This window comes from Emys orbicularis, chromosome 2 (assembly GCF_028017835.1).
Source record: "Emys orbicularis isolate rEmyOrb1 chromosome 2, rEmyOrb1.hap1, whole genome shotgun sequence".
Lineage (NCBI taxonomy): Eukaryota > Metazoa > Chordata > Testudines > Emydidae > Emys > Emys orbicularis.
Window position 1 is genome coordinate 135,345,213 of NC_088684.1, and position 18,794 is coordinate 135,364,006.

At 52.7% G+C, this 18,794-nt stretch overlaps 1 protein-coding gene across 1 annotated transcript in view; it reads left to right on the forward strand.

Annotated features, from left to right (window-relative positions):
- Positions 1-10,757: 10,757 nt before the first annotated feature.
- Positions 10,758-18,794, forward strand: part of BMP1 (bone morphogenetic protein 1) — an 86,429-nt gene continuing 78,392 nt past the window's right edge. The window contains exon 1 of the mRNA XM_065397851.1: positions 10,758-10,896. Within this exon, the coding sequence (XP_065253923.1) occupies positions 10,758-10,896 (139 nt within the window). The remainder of the gene's footprint in view (positions 10,897-18,794) is intronic.

Sequence of the window (18,794 nt, forward strand, 5' to 3'; positions counted from 1 at the left end):
GCACCATGGGGCAATGGTAAAACGTGGCATCATGGAACCAGACGCAACGTAGTGAAGGACTACAGTCCCTGGGATAAGAGGGGAACAGAGACACCATGCTCAATCCGTCCTGAGATCCCCACATTCCATCAATGTCCCTGCGCCCAATCCCCTCCTGAGGTCTGACTGTGCCCAAGTCTAACTTTCTGAAGACCTCTTCCCCTCCAGATCTAACCACTGGTCGCCAGGAAGTTGTGTGATCCAGCCACATACCTTGCACCCGCAGAGCGGCTGACATCTCCTCCAGCTTCCTCACATCATCGTCCAACCCATCCGTAAACAGGAGCAGCACCTGGGGCACAGACACATTTGGGGCACATCAACCTGGAGGAAGCAGGATCCAGGGCAGAGACAGCTGGTGTCCCCCAGCCTGGGACCACACAACACTCCCCAGCAGCAGCAACGCAGCTCTGATTCTGCCCGATGTAGCAGGTATTCTGCCCAAGCCAGATGCACCTGCTGTGCTGACCTTGGCAGCCAGGTGAACCCTCTGCTGAGCTCCTAGGAGCCTTCCTCTGTGAAAAAGCGGTGGAACAATGGGAGCTGAGCAGGGAACTGGCAGCAAGGGGGTTAAATGGCTAGAGCTAGCCGAGGAAGGGAGCCCGCTGAGCGGGTGTCCTTGCCCTGCAGGATGTGCCCATGCGGAGCTCTTGGGTCAGCTAAGGCTCTACCTTGTTACTCTCTGGCAGGCCTCGGCTCATCTCCAGCAGTCTGTGCAGGGAGGGCTGGTTCAGGTAGGTGCGCCTGAAGGCGTGCACCACACGCAGCTGCTGCAAGACGTCGTGCTGGTACTTGGCGAGGCGGGCTTGGAAGAGGACCCCGCCGCCCTGGTCCACGCTCTGGATGCTCAGGGTGACGTTGAGCTGGGCGCAGCTGACCCTGGTCAGGGAGAACAGCTCCCAGATGATGCCCTCCAGGTACTGGTGCAGGCTGGACTGTTGGTAATCAGTGACGTCCAGGCTGACGAGCAGGTGCAGGGGGCATATTCCTGCAGGGCAGAACATGGAGACCCAGCCAGCTCCCGGCCTCCTCTCACTCACCACCGCCCCCTCCACATCTCCACAGCAGCCCAAGGGGTGAGGAGTCCGTCTCCCTCCCACACTTGCCTGGGGACTCGTGTGCCAAGGTCTCGCCCACCTGACCATGGTGGTCAACAGCTTCTCAGGACTCAGCCCTACTTCGGGACCTTTCCGGGATGTCTGCGCTGCAGCTGGGAGCGCGTCTCCTGCCTGGGCAGACAGACTCGGGCTACAAATAGCAGTGTGGACGCTGCCGCACCAACAGAGGCTCAGCTAGCCAGCTGAGCTTGGAGGTAGCAGGTAAGGGAGGCGCACCTCGGTCCCTCCCGTTCTCTGCCTGTGTCCTGTAATCGTCTGGTCTACTGGGGGCTGTGGTGCTTTCGTCTGATTCTGGTTGTTGGGCTCAGTGTGGAGGAAGCATGGACCTGTGATCTGTGCTATATAGGAGGTTGGACTAGAGAATGGTCCCTTCTGGCCTTAAGCTCTGTGTCTTCATTGTGATAAAAAACCCCATGGTGCTGAGTCTCAGAGCCTGGGTCAGTTGACTCAGGCTCGCCCTGCAGGGCTACGCTCTGAGACCCTCCCGCTGGTGGGCTCGCCTGGAGGTCTGCATTGCAATGTCATAGCCCTGCAGCCGACCCGTGAGCCTGAGTCAGCTGACCCAGGCTAGCCACGGCCATGTAGAGCAGGCGTACCCCGGTGACTCAGTCTGTCAGCCCAGGCTTCCCAGCTGCGGTGCAAACATCCCCTAAATGATGCCCTCCCCGCTCACTTTTCACGGCTGTTCCAAAATACTAAGGAACTCTCAGGAGCCAGGGCCCTTCGCCCCACCCCCGCATCCTCCCAAAGAATCCACCCTGCGGGCCAGATCCATGGCAGATGTAAATCTGGGGTAGCTCTACTGAAGTCAATAGAGCGCCCCTGATTTACACCAGCTGGGGATCTGGCCCTCTGTCTTTACACATGAAATGGGGCTTGGGGTCCCAATAGGGGGTACAGCCCTGGGAGTCCCCTCCACATGTGTGTACATGGACAGCAAGGCCTGGGGTCTCACTTTGTGGGTCCCCTCACCAGTCCCTGCCCCTCCTTGTGCATAGAGAGTAGGGCCTGGGGTCTTCATTGGGGTACACCCTGGGAGTCATCAGCACCTACCTGTAGGGATTGGGATTGCCCTAGGCAGTGTATTGGAATAAACGCCCCTCCGGAAGCAGTCCCCACTTACCGGTGTCCTGACTCCGAGCCCCTCCAGCTCCGACAGCGAGCAGAAACAGAGCGAGCCAGCGTTTGAACAGCACCATCCCCTGCATCCTTGCAGGCAGGTTCTGGGCTGGATGGGCAGGGGTGGAGGGGGGACCACGGGGATGCTGCAGCCTGTCTATGTGGGGAAAGCACAGGGATCACCTTCCCGGAGCTCTTGGCCCTCAGACGGTCTACAAACTCACCCAGGGAAGAGCCTCACATTCACCCTGATAGTCCAGCTACCAGTCAAACTGGGTCCTGGGCAGATCCACAGTGGACATGGGGAGGTATCCTGCAGCGCCATCTCTTGGAGGTGATTCATTGCACCAGCCCTTATGCATGCTTCCCATGGGGATGAGCACTGGGGAGCCTAGGGCCTTGGCTTCCCGGGCCCCACCACATGCATGGAACTCCCATAGGACACGGTTCCAAGCATCCCTGCAGAGCCCCTCCCCCATCCCACCAGACCTGTTCTACTGCTGGGGGCCCTCTGCAGTCATGGGAAGAGCAGGATTCACCCCTTAGTGTGGGTCTTAAGAGGGCCCCAGCAAGTCTAAGCCAGCCCTGGTGACCCCATCAAAATGGGATCGTGACCCACTTTGGGGTCCCGACCCACAGTTTGAGAACCGCTGGCCTAGAGCAGTGGGGCTCTGATCTCCGTTGTGGCCTGGAGACTCCACTGTAATATAAATAACGAATAGCAATAATAATAATCAAGCACCTGCCTTGTGAACTGGGGTCAGGGCTTTGGGTCTGGCACCACTTCCTACTCTCCATCATTGCTCATGAAAAACAAACAGAGCCCAGCCCAGCTGAGAAGCTGATTTTGGCTTCCTCCAGCCCTGGCTGCAAGAGCAGATCCTGACCCCATCCTTTCTTGTCTGTCTGTTTTGCTGTTTGCAGAATCACATTTGGGTGCATTTTATTCCTCTGCTAATGGGTGTCAGTTCCCCATTATTGTGCAATGGATTTGATGCTGTGGTCTGAAGGGAGGGGACACTGAGTATGGGGAGATTTACCCCAAATGATATCTGAAATGTATGTGAGTGTACAAAAATGACTTTTCCATATACATCTCATGTTTCTTGGTCCTTTCTCAAGCTGTATGGATGCAAATGCAACCCTTCACTAGCTCACAGCCCACATATGTCTTTTGCTTCAATGTTGCAGTCAGGGCCAGCTCCAGGCACCAGCTAAGGAAACAGGTGCTTGGGACGGCCAATACAAAGGGACGGCACCTCCTGGTCTTCGGCGGGACTTCGGCGGCGGGTCCCTCAGTCCCTCTCTTCCTCTTTGAGCTGCCGCCGAAGTGCTGCCGAAGAGGAAGAGAGGGAGTGAAGAACCAACCACCGAACTGCCGCTGAAGAATCAAGCGGTGCGATTGAGCTGCCGCCAATCGGCGCTTTTTTTTTTTTTTTTTTAAATTTTATTTATTTATTTATTTTTGCCTCTTGGGGCAGCAGAAAAGCTGGAGCCGGCCCTGGTTGCAGTGAGTTAATAAATAATACTAATAACGCTTTGAATTTATATAGGTGTCAGAGTAGCAGCCGTGTTAGTCTGTATCCGCAAAAAGAACAGGAGTACTTGTGGCACCTTAGAGACTAACAAATTTATTAGAGCATAAGCTTTCGTGGGCTACAGCATCTTATGTAGCATCTTTCAGCTGAGAATCTCAACATGCTTTCCCAAGGTGGTTAAGTAGCTTCTTTAAAAAGCCCCATTTAAAAGATAGGAAAACTGATGTACAGAGAGGTTAAGATTCAGTTGAGAATAGAACCCAGGCGTCCTGGCGCCTAGTCCCTGGTCTAACCACTAGACCATTCCCAGCCAGAGCTGGAAATAGAACCCAGGAGTCCTGACTCCCAGCCTCTTGCCCTAACTGCTAGACCATCCTACCTCTATTTTGACAGCACAACAGTCACTTTGTCGATTCAACACCGTAACTTCACTGAAGGATCAAAGCGAAAGAGAACCTTGTTTACATGCAAACACCTTTAGGAATTAGCAAAGTGGCCAGCCAAGAACAAAACCCAGCCAAGAGCTGAACCTGTCTCCAGGTTCAGCTCTTGGCTGATATCTCCAGCTATCTTCCAAAGTTTCCCCCCCATGTAAAATTTTCTCTTGATAGAAAGCATAGCCTCTTACCTCACTGCACCATTCGGCAGCGCGTAATAGCAGCAGTGCCTGGGGATCCGTAGAGGCTTATCCAAAATGGACAGAAACACATGAATTATTTTATTTGATAGTCGGCTGCAGGATGGAGGAGAATTGGCTGCTAACTCGGGACGTTCGGCTGGGAGGTTTACTTGTTTATTCCACAGCTTAAATAAATAAATAAATAAATGGATACGTCAGGGGAAAGTACATTCCGCCCAGTGACTGGCTGTCAAGAACTTCCCAGATTTTAGCTTTCCGGTTCTTAAAGAGAACATGTGAGGTCAACCTAACCTCCCCAAGGCCTATGATGCCACACTAAATAATGCCAGTGGGGTTCTCATTTTTGTCCTGTTGAGGGTACAGAACATCCAGCTTCCAGCAAGCCCACTTGAAAGAATTAAGGAATGGACTTGTTAAAGGGCACTTCTGTACATTGGAGCACCTCTTGCTAAAAGAATATAATTAAGCCTTTTGAATGAAATTCCAGGACAAGGATCAATGAGATTTCCAGTTCTCCTAAGTGGCAATCAGAATGCGAGACCAGGCCACTTACGAACAGGTGTGGAAAGAGATGTGAAAGAAATTCACCATAGCACAGGGTTTTCCAACATGCTACAACTTAAAGGGGAAAAATACCCAGATTAGCCTCCAGCTTCTTAGCGGGTGTAAATCAGCATTGAAATCAATAGGTGGAGGCTGATTTACACCAGCTGAGGATTTGGCCCAATAGCTTCCAAAAACCAAACATCTTTTCCTGTAATCCTAACAGAGCCTGAAGTTATCAAAATGGAAAGTGTTTGAGACATTCAGCTTTTACATTTTAAACGTTTCACTGTTTGTCTCCTCTCGAGACTACACAGACAATGACACTGGATTTGCCTCTTGCCCTTTTGTGTTCTCATGCACGAGCCCAATGTTGTAGTGTGTGGGTTGCACACCATGAAAGGGGGGGAAACAAAAAAACACTGTTTTCAAAGGGTTCTTTGTTGAATGGAAACTTTTTTTAATTGCACTTAGTAGCTTTAAAATCTTGTTTTTACAAAAATCTAAATGTTGGGTCTAAAATTAACCTGTGCTTTTGTGTAATTGAAGTATATCCTGACATTATTTACCCTGGGGGGAAATAAAGGGGGAATGCATCAAAGGTGATTTATTAAAGAGACAGGCTTTCCCCCTCAGCAGTGATGTTTGAGTAAGGAATTGGAATGAGAGGAATTCTGAATTTAGCAGTTACTGAAAACAGGAGACAAGGAATATTATTTAGCAGATAGGAAAAGGAAGGGGGAGCTGGAATTCCTGGGTTCGATTCCCATCTCTGGAAGAAAGTTTTAGCTAGTACCCAGAGCAGGAATCTGGGACCCCGGATTCCTGGGTTCTATCTTCTTCATTGCCGCTGACTCACTATGGAACGTCAGGCACTTTGTCCAAAAGTGGCCTCAGATTTTTGGCACCCAAATTGAGATACCTCTAGCCTGATTTTTAGAGGAGTCGAGCACATGCAACTCCAGCTGGCATCGGGGGGAGCTGAGGGTGCTCAGCCTGCTGAAAATGAGGCTGGCCCTGCCCTCTCTGTCCTAGTCTCTGTATTGTGACTAACGAAACTGATCTGCAGTGAATGTTAATGTTTGCAAAGGAGTTTGAGACTGTCACACAAATGGGCAAAATATTAACCTGACTGTTTAACGGAGAGGCAGCATTACCTAATGCCCAGGACCCTGGACTGGGAGTCAACAGAACTGGTTTCTAGACCTGGCTCTGCCACTCATCTACTGGGTGTCCTTGGGCAAGTCCCTCCATTTCTGATTCCTCTCTTATTTACAGCACAAGCTCTTTGGGAGAGGGACTGTCTCTCTCTGTGTGGGTAGCTCCTGGCGCAATGGGGCTCTGAGCTCAGTGGGGGCCTGTGTGTGTTCCCATAATCTAAATAACAATATTAACCACTTTAAATACACTTCCCTTCCAAACCGTTTGTACTTGCAAGTTGGGGACAATCCTCGTCCCGCTGCGAGATCGGCCATCGATTTCAACGGGAGCAGGATTGGGTCCTATAGGAGCATCACCTCAGGGACGTGAGAGCAGAAGCAGTGGCCAGTGAACCTGACGAGTTCAGGCAGCTAAGCCAAGCCCCTGTGATTCCACTGTGCACGGCTGTGGGGCTAGTCATGCAAAAGGGCCAAGAGCAGTTCACAGTGCATTTAAAGTCCTTAGCAAATTGGAATGTTGTATGCTGCATAGTGCATCACAGCACACAGAGTGTAAGGCCCGAAGGGACCACTAAATCACCTAGTCTGACCTCCTGTGTAGCCCAGGCCACCGACCCCAGCCAGGACAGCAGGCAGAGAATCTAACCCTGGACGGAAAGCCAAAGCCCCATTGCATGGGGCTGAAGTCCAGTGCCCCGAGTCCTGCCACCCAGGGCTGAAGCCAAAGGGTAAGCAACGTAGCTTCATGGGGGGGAGGGGGGCGATGGGCCTTGAGGCCCCAGGCAATTGCCCTCCTTGCTACCCCCTAACACTGGCCCTGGCTTTTATATGCAGACAACCAATTGTGGTGGCACCGGTGGGCCATGGAATTTTTATAGCATATTGGGGTGAGCCTCAGAAAGAAAAAGTTGAGAATCCCTGGTCTATCCTACCCCATCAAAACATGGGGATGCACATCATGCCCATTGATTTTAAGGGGGTTGTATGGGTTTTGTAAACTCTTTGGGGCAGGGACCAGCCCTCTGTTCTGTTTGTACAGTGCTGAGCACCATGGGGGCCTGGTCCAGGACTCAGACTCCCAGGCACTTATGGTGATACAAATTAGTAACAATTCAGCCCTGCATGTGCACTGCCCTTGACAGACAACAGCGAGCTTGGAGCTCTACCTAGTGGCCACTGCTTGGGCTGATCCCAGTGCTGGCCAGTGGCCAACCCTCACAAATCATGGCCTTGCACAGCATTGCAGCAGTTCCCCCCTGTGGCTGAGCTAGCCCCCAGTGCTGCCTGAGTTCGCTCCCAGACCTAGGTCTCCCTTAACCCTTTGGGCTCAGCTGGGTTTGGCATGGGATGGGAAACATGGTGTTCTGCGTCCAGTGGAGGGGAGGGAGGAAGAGACTGCAATGAGAAGGAGGGTGTGTGTATGTGTGTGTGTGGGGGGGGAGGATAGATGCTAAAGGAAGACCGGGAACAAGACAGCATAGTTGTGAGAGGGAAAAGCATCCCTCTCCCATCAGCACCACCAGCTGCTCTGTGGGCAGGTGTTCAGTGTTTGATACAGGCAGAGATCTAGTCCTTCTCAGAGGAGCATGCAGTAGAAATTCCACTGAGAACTGCAGGGAAGAAACCCCCACAACGTCTCATCTTCACAGAGGTAACTCTGCTTTCTCTGTCTGCTGTGCAGCCAGGGTTGTGTTCTGCAGGTAAAGGAGACAAGGGCAGTAAGTGAATGCAAAGGTATGGACACTGCTCATACCTACACACAAACATCATAAACACTATGTACTCTCTCTGATGCACACACTCATATATATATATAAAACACAGTATCCTCCCACACACTTTAATAAGCAAAACCACTGCTCCCACCCATATACACACAGCCTACACATGCACATACTCACCCTATCTAAGGTGTGATATCCAGGGCTGCTGGGATGCAGTTTATGGCCTAGCCCCAGTCACATGAACTGGGTTACAAAAGTGTCTGCACAAGCTCCATTATAGCAGCTAATGGTTTCTACTACTCCAGCAGTTGCTAGTGTATTGAGACGCATGGCGCGTCTTGCCAGACTCATTATGCAGCCAAGGAAGTCCTAGAGGCAGGAAGGAAAGGTGAGGATCTGTTCAAAGTGGGAGATGTGCTGCCTCTGGTCATAGCTGCCCTTGGGGTGGAGAATAACCTACAAGCACAACCCCACTGCTGTTCTGCAGATTGGGCACAACCTGGGGAGATCCAAGCCTCAGCCAAGTCAAGGGGGCTAGTCCCAATCCGGGAGTAGGACAGGGAACGTTTGCTGAACCCTCTGCCTAATAGTGCTCTGCTATCCTGGTACCCACTTCCTTAGGCCTTCTGTTTGCAGCCAGCTTGCTCCCCAGGGCTCAGCTTCCAAAGGGTTAAGAAAAGCACAGGCTGGGTGGGCTTCTGACAACAGGAGGTCTCAGGGTCATCCTGCAAGCCAGCCAGCAGCTGCCAGCCACAAGAGAGGCCTGAAGTGACAGGGCTTGACCTGTAGGTGTCGCCCACAGACCTCGGGTCCAGGGGTGCTGGGCCCAACTTCCCATGTGGGGAGCTCCCTGCACATGTAAAGGCTGTTCATCTCTCCTTGCTGGGGCCGCTGCCATGGCCTGGCTTTATCCCTACACACATAGCTAATAGCACCACCCAGCAATTCCCCTGCCCTGCTCCCTCTGCACAATACAGTCACCCTCCCCCCAGCACACCAGTCACCCTACGGTGATTTCCCTGCTGTTAACCTGGCTGAACACTGGGGCTCAGCAGCACCCCTGGCTGCTCAGACACCCTCTCCAGTGGGCAGAGTCCGTCCCTGTGCATCCGTCCCGTGTGGAGAAGCATGTTGAAGGTACTGGCCTTGTGCCAGAATGAGCTGGTGGGTTCTTATGGGGCCGAGTGTCTACCTCACACGTGTGCAGGTGAAACCCCTGCTGCAGCTGGCACTGCTTAGCCTGGGTGGCTCCAGGAGCGAGTGGGCTGAGGAGAACTCCGGGGCTGAGAGCATTGGCGGGGCCCAGTGTGTGTATAGGGGATGCTTGCCCCAGCTCTGTGCTAGCTCCAGGGATAGAGGGTGTCCCGCTCCAGGGCTGTCAGGCCAGCACATCTCACCAGCATGAAACTCACCTTGTGAGAAGGGCTGCTAGAAAACTATGAGCAGGGCCAGACGTGCAAAAGGGTGCAGCCCCCAGCTGCTCCCGGCCGAGGGTTCACACAGTCCAAATCAGACTCTTATGAACTCTCCAGTCCCATTCCAGACCAGGACCCCAAAGTGACACAGATTGACGGGACAGAGACTGTGCTTCCCATGCTCAGTGCACCTACTGAAATGAGTACCAGGCATCTGAGGGACTTCCCCCTGCAGGGGGGGAGGGATGGCTAGATTCCTAGATGGAGAACTCACAGGGGCACAGCACTCCTCCCTGTATTTCCTCTGACACTGGGGAAGCATGCTGTCCCCTTCCCAGCCTGGGGGGCTAGATGCCAGCCCAGTTCGGTAGCCATTTACACCTGTGAAAAGTGAGTGTGAGACTCCAGCCCACCAGAACTGCCCCTTGCACCACCAGCAGCATTTTGCACCTCTTTGCATGAAGCCGGAGGCAGGGGGAGCATCCCTCGTGATGCTCGGCTCCTGGGAATGGCTGGACCGAGGGTTTTGGTTCAGGCCTGTCTGTGGAGACCCCAATGTGGATGCTAATTGCAATCCCCTATTAAAAGCAACCAACAGACCGCTTCCCAGTTTCCTTCTCAGCAAGCAGCTGCTTTAGGGTCTATCCCGGCACTCAAGCCCTGCCACTCATGGACCAGCCCCGGGATCACAGCAGGGGATGACTCTCCCAGTCCTTCTCCCTCCCCAAGAAACATACCAAGGGCCGGAGCAGAGACGGGGCAGCATTTCCTAGCTGTCCTCATCGCTCCCCAGGCAGCTGGGAGCCCTGCAGCCTGGGGTTGCCCTTTTCTCTGGGCTTAGCTGAAAGAAGCCGCATCCAAAGGGGTGGGCGAGGGGACTGGACCATGGCAGGGGGCTCCCCGGGGCCCCGCAGCTCAGAGATCAGCTCAGAGCGGGGGGGTCTGAAACGCCCCCCCCCCCCCGCTGCCGCCCTATAGAAACCTGCCACTTCAAGGGGGCAGCGCACAGCACCAGCTCCCCGCGGGTGCTCCCGGGTCCAGCCCTCGGTGCCCACGCGGGGGCGGAGTGTGACGGCCCCACGCCGCGCCGCGGGATGCCGGGCGTTCCCAGCCCCGGGCAGGCGGGGATCCCAGCGGCGAGGGTGGCCCGGAGGCCCCGCGGAGGGCGCTCCCTGGCCGGTGAGCGGCGATGCAAGAGCATCTCCGGGAGCCGCTTTTCTCCCACCCCGGGCTGGCTCCGTTCCCAGCAGGGCTGCGAGCAAACTCTGCTGGCTGGAGGGGCTGAGCTCCCGGCCTGAACCCGCCCCCACCAGCTCTCATTGCCCTAAAAAAAAAAAAAAAAGAGCGAGAGCGAGGGGGGGAAACCCTCCCATCTCCTTCCACTTCTCTCCTTCCCCCTCCTTCCCGCTCCGCTTTTCCCTTCGGTCCCGAGGCGCGTCTGCCCGGGACTCGCCAGCCAGCATGTCCGGGGCCAGGGCGTGCTGGCTGCTCCTGTCCTTCGCGGTGCTGGGACGAGCCCTGGACTTCCCCGATTACACCTATGAGCTGGAGGACGAGGAAGACACTGAGCCCATTGACTATAAGGATCCTTGCAAAGCTGGTAGGGCCAAAGGGATCCCCTGCCCCCAAGCCTCCCCCCTGTGCAAATGCGTCCTTTGGTGGGGGGGTCGTGTGGGGGCAGCGAGGCCACGGCAGGACAGGGGCTGGGTGAGCCTGGGTCATGCAGACTGCCTGGCTGGCAGGGCAGCTGCAGACAAAAGAAAGGGGACGTGGGGGGTGTTTCAGGGACACTTTCAAAGTTGCTGCTGCCGGGGCTGGGAGGGAGCTGAGCCCGGGCAGACACAGCCTCGGGCAGGGAAAAGCTCCGGGGCCGGAGACTTGAGTTTTCTGGGTTGTTTTGCCCTCCTCCCTCCCCCCTTTGTGCTGCAGGAAATGAATCTCCCCCCACCCCGGGAGTTTTTCCTCCCCCTCTCTCCCCGGGAGTTTTGGGTTTCTTTGTGGGGAGGGCTTGGGTCTGGCGGGGTGGGGGGGCTGAGATACCTCCTGTAAGGGAGACTGGGAAGGAAGTTGCCACGAGGTTACGCTGGGGGAATCCATCCATCCATCTGTTTATACTTCGGACGTGGAAGAGGCTCGGGGGGGGGGGGGGGGGAGCTCTCCCGCTTCCCAGGAGGAGCTGTCAAAGCAGGCGAACTCCTCCAGCCCGGATCGCCCCCACGTCCCCGGCACAGCTGGCCCACTAGCAGCTAAGGCTTTGTGGCTAAGGGCTCTCTGGAAGTCTCCTCTCGTACACCGGTTTCACTCCTGTCTCACTCCGGTGTGAAGGGGGGAATCCTGCTCCAGAACCCAGTGGGGCAGGATCGGGCCGTAAGCGAGAGGAGAATCGGGACGCAAAGAGTTTGCAAAAACTTTTTGTTCTTTCTTTCTCCCAGTTGCGAAACAACAACAGAAAAACCTGGTGGTGATAAGGGTGGGGATTGGATTAAGATTGATAAAGAGGGATTTTGGGTGGGAGGAGTGTTATCTCCGTTAGTGATTATGACATGTTATTTGATCAGAGACTTAGCTCTGTTCCTGGCTCTGCCACGAGCCTGGTGCCTGTTCTTGGGTATGTCACTTCACTGCTCGGTGCCTCAGTTTCCCCATATGTAAAATGGGGATAATGAGGACTGTCTTTTGTAAAGTGCTTTGAGATCTGCTGAGGAAAAGAGCCCTGCAAAGCCTCAGTAGTAATATTATCTCACTGTAATATTATCTCACTGTTTATTATTTTTATCAGTCTAGCATGATGCTTTACCAACCAACAGAGAGGGAGTTTAAAATCTAAACCTGCATTGGGATCCTTATGGGTGCTGGGGTCCCCTGGGGCAGATTGGATTGTGGGAGTAGGGCCTGAATTTGTGTGTGTAGCACTGTGATCATACAAAGCACCCTCTAAGTGTGGTTATTATTATATTAGAATGATGTTTATTATCTTCCTTGAGCAAGCCAGGCCAGGAGATGGCTAAGGGGTTGGTATTTAAATTACAGCAGCACCTACAGGCCCCAGCTGAGATCAGGGCTCCTTTGTGCCAGGTGCTATATTGAATGAGAGACGCTCCCTGCCCCTAAAGAGCCTGCAATTGAAATAGACAAGAGTGATGAAAGGCAGGAGGGGAAACTGAGGCCCAGAGAGCAGACATGAATTGCCCAAGGTCACACAGTAGGTCAGGTCTTGCAGAGCCTAACCTTGTGCTCTGGACATAGGAACCCGTTGTCCCTTTAAATCTGCTCTGTTTAGCCTCCACTTCATCACCTTGTGCATGTGTGTAGGAGAGGGGGGGGGTTTAATTGTTGATTAAATTAGTGGAGGTCAGTCCAGACAAGAGGTAGGTCCAGAGGAGTTCCTTCTGATTGTGCTTGCTGGTCCATTGTGTGGTGAGAGACATGCAGAGTGGCATGCTGGAGCCCTGCCCCCCACCTTTATTGGATCCATATGTGACTAATTCAGTTATTGCCATTTGTATGGTGGCTGTGTCCGGAGGCCCCAGTCTGAATCAGGCTCTATTAGACACTGTACAAACACAGGCCCTATCCTGAAGAGTTCTTTATCACTCGATTAGCTTCAAGTGTAACTCAGGATCGGGGGTCAGATGGGAGCTTGCCCATTGCTTCCTACAGGACAGGGAAGCAGTTCCTCTGCTAAGATTGGCCTGGCCAACTACATATCCCACAAGGCTCTGGGAGAGTGCATGTGTTTGTGTGGTGGTTTTTTGTTTTTTTTTCAAGGCATCAGCTGCAGTAAGTTTCCTAGGACTTTAAGAGCAGCCGGAAACAGCTGACTCCTTGGCACTTGGAATTATTCCGTGGCTCCCTTAAATTCCACATGGAGAAGGAGCAGTGGGAATAGTCAAGAAATGGATTTGGTTTTCACTGCACAGCTCATGCCACAGGTATCCTGAGGCCACCCACCCACCAGGGATCACTCGCCGCAGCTCACAGCCTCCCTAACGTTCCCCTTGCCATCTCTCCCCGCTGCAGAACTTTCCCCCACCCCCACCCCAGGGTGGTACTGGCCCAGACCCTGCTGTAGTGCCAATAGGCATTTTCCTGAGAAATGCAGCCAGGCTTGTGGTCCTGCCAGCTTTGGCATCAAAGCTCCCACATCACAGCTGTGCCCGGTCCCTAGATGGAAACAGTGGCCCCGGTCCTGCAGTCCATCTCCTTACCTCCTGTCAAAATAAACCTCCCCGGCTCTGATCCAAAGCCACAGCAGCTGCTGCTTCCTTAGCTGTCCAGTATCAGAGGGGTAGCCGTGTCAGTCTGTATCCACAGAAACAACGAGGAGTCCGGTGGCACCTTAAAGACTAACAGATTTATTTGGGCAGAAGCTTTCGTGGGTAAAACCCCCATTTCTTCAGATGCATGGAGTGAAAATTACAGATACAGGCATCAAAGAGTCCTGTGGCACCTTATAGACCAGGGGTCGGCAACGTTTGGCACGCAGCTCGCCAGGGTAAGCACCCTGGCGGGCCGGGCCAGTTTATTTACCTGCTGACGCGGCAGGTTCGGCCGATCGCGGCCCCCGCTGGTCGCGGTTCGCCGTCCTGGGCCAATGGGGGCGGCGAGAAGCCGCGGCCAGCACATCGCTCGCCCGCGCCGCTTCCCGCCGCCCCCATTGCTTACCCGCCAGGGTGCTTACCCTGGCGAGCCGCGTGCCAAACGTTGCCGACCCCTGTTATAGACCAACAGATGTATTGGAACATGAGCTTTTGTGGGTGAATACCCACTTCGTCGGATGCATGTCATAAATATACTGGCACCTGAAGAGAGGGGAGTTACCTTACAAGTGGAGAACCAGTGTTGACCAGGCCAATTCAGTCAGTTAGCAGTCCAGACTCCACAGCGCTGAGGGGCCCCTTGGTAATTTGCCAGGACCAGTGAACTGCTGTGGGTTCTGTCCTAAGCACTGGGATCCCCTGCAGCACTCGGACTAACACCCCCTCGATTTCAACTCCTGGGGCTGGCAACTCTAGGGGAGGAGCCTTTAGCTGTAGCATTCACTCTCCCTGTTGGGCCGGGAGAACAGTGTCCATCTATTCTTTTTTACTGTGTATAGGTTCTCATACCATCCTCAACACTGTCCTATCTGAAGTACCTTCCAGCCGGGCACTAAGCGACATCCTCACATGTGGGTTGTTCCCTCCCCTGGGGCAGTGTGCAGTGTCGTGTTTGTGCAGTGAAGTGGCTTGTTTTAGTAGGGCTTTGTTTAATTTTTGTGTATCTCTACATGCTGCTCTGTACAATTGCTGTATTTAGAGGGTGGCTTGCCCGTGGGGTTAGCAAGTCCTGTGGGGGGCCCATCTGCTGCCACCAAGTCAATCTTTTGTGACAGAGTCCGTTTATAAATCAACTCAATATCGCTTTGTTTCCTGTTGAACACGGTGGGCTAGCGGAATAAGCAGGAGTTCGGCAGTCAGGACTCCTGGGTTCTCTTTCCAAGTCTGGGATGGAAGTGTGAACTTGTGGCTGGAATGAGTGGGCGGGACTGGCAGTCAGGACTCTTGGGTGCTATCCCTGGGAGGGAAGTGTGGTCTAATGGCTAGAGCATAGGGGTCTGGATTCTGCTCCCCGTTCTGCTACTGACTTGCTGTGTGCAGCCATGGGCAAACCCCTTTGCAGCTATGTGCCTCAGTTTCCCCAGCTGTGAAATTGGGATATTGATACTGACTGACCTTACTGGTTTATTGTGAACATGGCTGCGTTAACATTTGCAACAGAGCTTTGAACACACAACGCCCTATTGAGTGCTAATCAAACACGTACAGCTAGTGTTTGTGCTTGCATTGTCCTTGGGAGATTAATATACAGTTGTTGAGCTCTTCAGCAATAAAAACAAACTCCCGGGTGTCTCCTGAGCCATTAGAGAGGGACAGCAGCTATGGGTTTGGCCCTGTGTGAGTCACTAGTTCCTATCAGCCGGTTGTGCTGCTGTAGTAACCCTGCCTCTGTAATGTGACGCGGGGGGCAAAGCTGGAAAATGTGGATCCAGATTTTGGACCCCTCCCCCCCTTCCCAGAGTTAGGGCTGATTTGAATCTTCCCATTCTGAAGTGTAGTGGCGTTCTGTTTCAGGAGTTTAGTCTGGACCCTTTGCTGGTCAAAATGTCCTTCCAATATGACAGGGTGTGATGACATTTCATGGGCCCTGATTTCTGGATCTCTGAGCATCCAGGATAGCAAAGTGTTTGGGATACTTGATCACCAGGAATAAGATAGGGATTATCCCCCGAATAACTGCGATAGTTAGCGAACTCCACCATCTGCTTATGCAAGAACTTCCCAGATCAGACCTTGGGTATCTCGGCCATACACACCTGGTTGCAGGGGAGCAGGGTTTGACCTAAATTCCAGTTTCCATGTAGAGTCAACTGAAGTCACTTGTTACAGTTGTATTTCTCATCATGATGCACAGACCTATTCCAACTGTTGTCATTTATTCATCCAGGGTGAAGTGTGCCCACTGAGCAGAAGCCAGTGTGAGGCTTTTGTTTGGAGATTTAAAGTGCTGCATAGGCCTTGTGAATTTCACAGCTTGACATTTGGATCTCCTCTATCAGTGCATTGTTTGCAGATTTAAAGTGGTGCATAGACCTTGTGAATTTCACACCATGACATTTGGATTTTGTTTTAGTGCATGAGCGTAGCTCATTTCACACTGCAGCGTCCTCTGACTAGACACTGGTCAGGGATGGTCTTGGTCTTGGACTTACTCCTGCCTCAGTGTGGGTTTGGGGGGGGGGAGACCTTGTGAGGTCTCTTCCAGCCTTACATTGCTATGATTCTATAATAAACTGAACTGGGGAGAGGTCAGCTCTCATCCTGCAGCTTTGGGAGGGCATGGTGGTGGCAGTGTGGCTAATAATAGGTAAGCTTTAGTTGCGTGCTGAATTTTGATCACTGGGGTTTTAATCCTGGGGCGAGCTGGCGGGATTTCCCATGGCGAAGCACAGGGCTGCGTGCCTGGCTTGGCTATACCTCCCATCTGCCCTTCTGTACGCGCTGCCAGCAGCTTGGGAAATCCTCCTGCTGTTGATTCATGCCATCGGGTCATGTCAGAAGGGAGGCAGGACTTCCCGGCGCTTATCAACTAGCACTGCTGCTGTGCAGGAACAGGGAGCACATGCAGCGCACTTGAGCAGGAAGGATGCTTTAGCCTGCTAGAGACAGAATGGGACAGAGACTCCCTGCAGATTACTCTCTCCTCTCTGGCAGAGGAGGGAAAGGAGAGAACAAAGCATCCAGCAGGCAGCACAAGCAGAAGGGGAGAGATCGGCAAGAGAAACTAGATTGGAAAGATTTGAAGGGGGTTTAATTTGTGGGTGAAAGAACTGTTTGAATGGAAGAGGAAAGGACCAGTTATTTCCAGGGGTTGATCTGCCTGAGGACTGCATTTCTTACCTGCTTTTATCTTTAAGGCAGCACCTAGAATCATACTAGGCATTGCTTGGGAGGAGAGAATGCCTCCTCCTGGTCTATCAGCAGCCCTGTGTACTTCCTGGAGGTTTCCAGTCCAAGCAGTGACCCAGCCTGACCCTTTGAAGATGTGATACTATCCCAGCTTGAGACAGGGCCGCAGCACCTCCCTGACTAGTGAGCGAATGTCTTGAGAGGCCTTGGACAGCACTGACTCATTATGAGGTCTCCTGGGGTCAGCCACACGCAAACAGTTTCCGGCTGGGAGAGGAAGGCCTGAGAGCAGGCAGCATCATAGGCTGGAAGAAGGAGGCACTTGGGGAAGAAAAGAAAATGTCCTCTTTCCCTGAACCTGGGCTGGTGCCTGAGACTGACAGTAACTCCGGCATGTGTCCTTCCCCACAGAGAGGAAATCCCTGTTTGCACAACCCCCCTGGGCCTCATAGCTCCATTTCCCAGTGGCTTCAGATTTCCAAGCTGGGGCTACCTGGGGTCTGATAGTTCCTGCACTGCTGCGAGCGGATGCTGCTTGGGACATTGCCTCAATGGCAAGGATCTAGCAGGTCCTAAAGACGAGAAGCATCTGTAATAACAATCGGACTGCATATGTGAACCTAGTTATTGAGCGAGACTGTGTAACTACTGTATTCAGATAGTGGAATGTTTATTATACACGGGTATTGTGTTAATTCAGTGGGGGCTGTAGCCGAAAGAAGACACTAGCTCCCAGATAAGAACATCCCAGCACACAGTTGACAGTGGGGAAAGCTATTAGCTTGGAGGATCCTACAGCCTGTCTCCAAGGCAGTTGCAAGGTTTCTTTTGCCAGGACTGGGAGGTAACACATCAAAGGGCTATAGGCAGTTAAAAAATGACTTGATCCCTGGGAAGGGGTTGATCAAAAGATAGAGCAGGATTTAAAGGCACACTCTCTGAAGCAGGCAGGGAAAACTGCCTGGTGAGTTGAGAGAACAGAGTATACCACCCAGACTCTAGAGGTCTTGAAGTGTCTGTAGGAAGTTTAGATCTACCAGATGTGGAAGGTAGACGGACACCTGGTAAACTAGACATGCGTAAATAAACAATATGTTGCTTTAAGAAGGCTGTTTGGTCACTGCCTACCAGAGGGAACAGAACAGAGGGCACTGAACATAAGTCAAGCCTGATGAGGCAATCACAATTAGTATCTGGGGCTGCAGTCCAGGGTCCAGTCTGAGGGTGAGAGAATTGTGTGATTCCATCCAAAGAGGCCTGCGAGGTGATGCCCTTGGAGAGGCCAGAAGGGGTCCGAGGTACAGTTAGCCTGGTAACTGTGACACAACACCCCTGCAAGGCAGGCAATTGCTCTTCTCCCCATTTCACAGATGGGGGGAACTGAGGCATCAAGAGACTCAGGCCTGGTCGACATTTAAAAGTTTTCCTGGCATAGAATCATAGAACTGGAAGGGACCTCGAGAGGTCATCTAGTCCAGTCCCCTGCACTCGTGGCAGGACTAATTATCTAGACCATTCCTGACAGGTGTTTGTCTCACCTGCTCTTAAAAATCTCCAATGATGGAGATTCCACAATCTCCCCAGGCAACTTATGCCGGTGCTTAACCACCCTGACAGTTAGGAAGTTTTTCCTAATGTCCAACCTAAACCTCCCTTGCTGCAATTTAAGCCCATTGCTTCTTGTCCTATCCTCAGAGGTTAAGAAAAACAATTTTTCTTCCTCCTCCTTCTAACAACCTTTTACATACTTGAAAACTGTTATCACGTCCCCTCTCAGTCTTCTCTTTTCCAGACTAAACAAACCCAATTTTTTCAATCTTCCCTCATAGGTCATGTTATCTAGACCTTTAGTCATTTTTGTTGCTCTTCTCTGGACTCTCTCCAATTTGTCCACATCCTTCCTGAAATGTGGCGCCCAGAACTGGAAACAATACTCCAGTTGAGACCTAATCAGCGCAGAAGAATTACTTCTCGTGTCTTGCTTACCACACTCCTGCCTATACATCCCAGAATGATGTTCACTTTTTTTGCAACAGCGTTACGCTGTTGA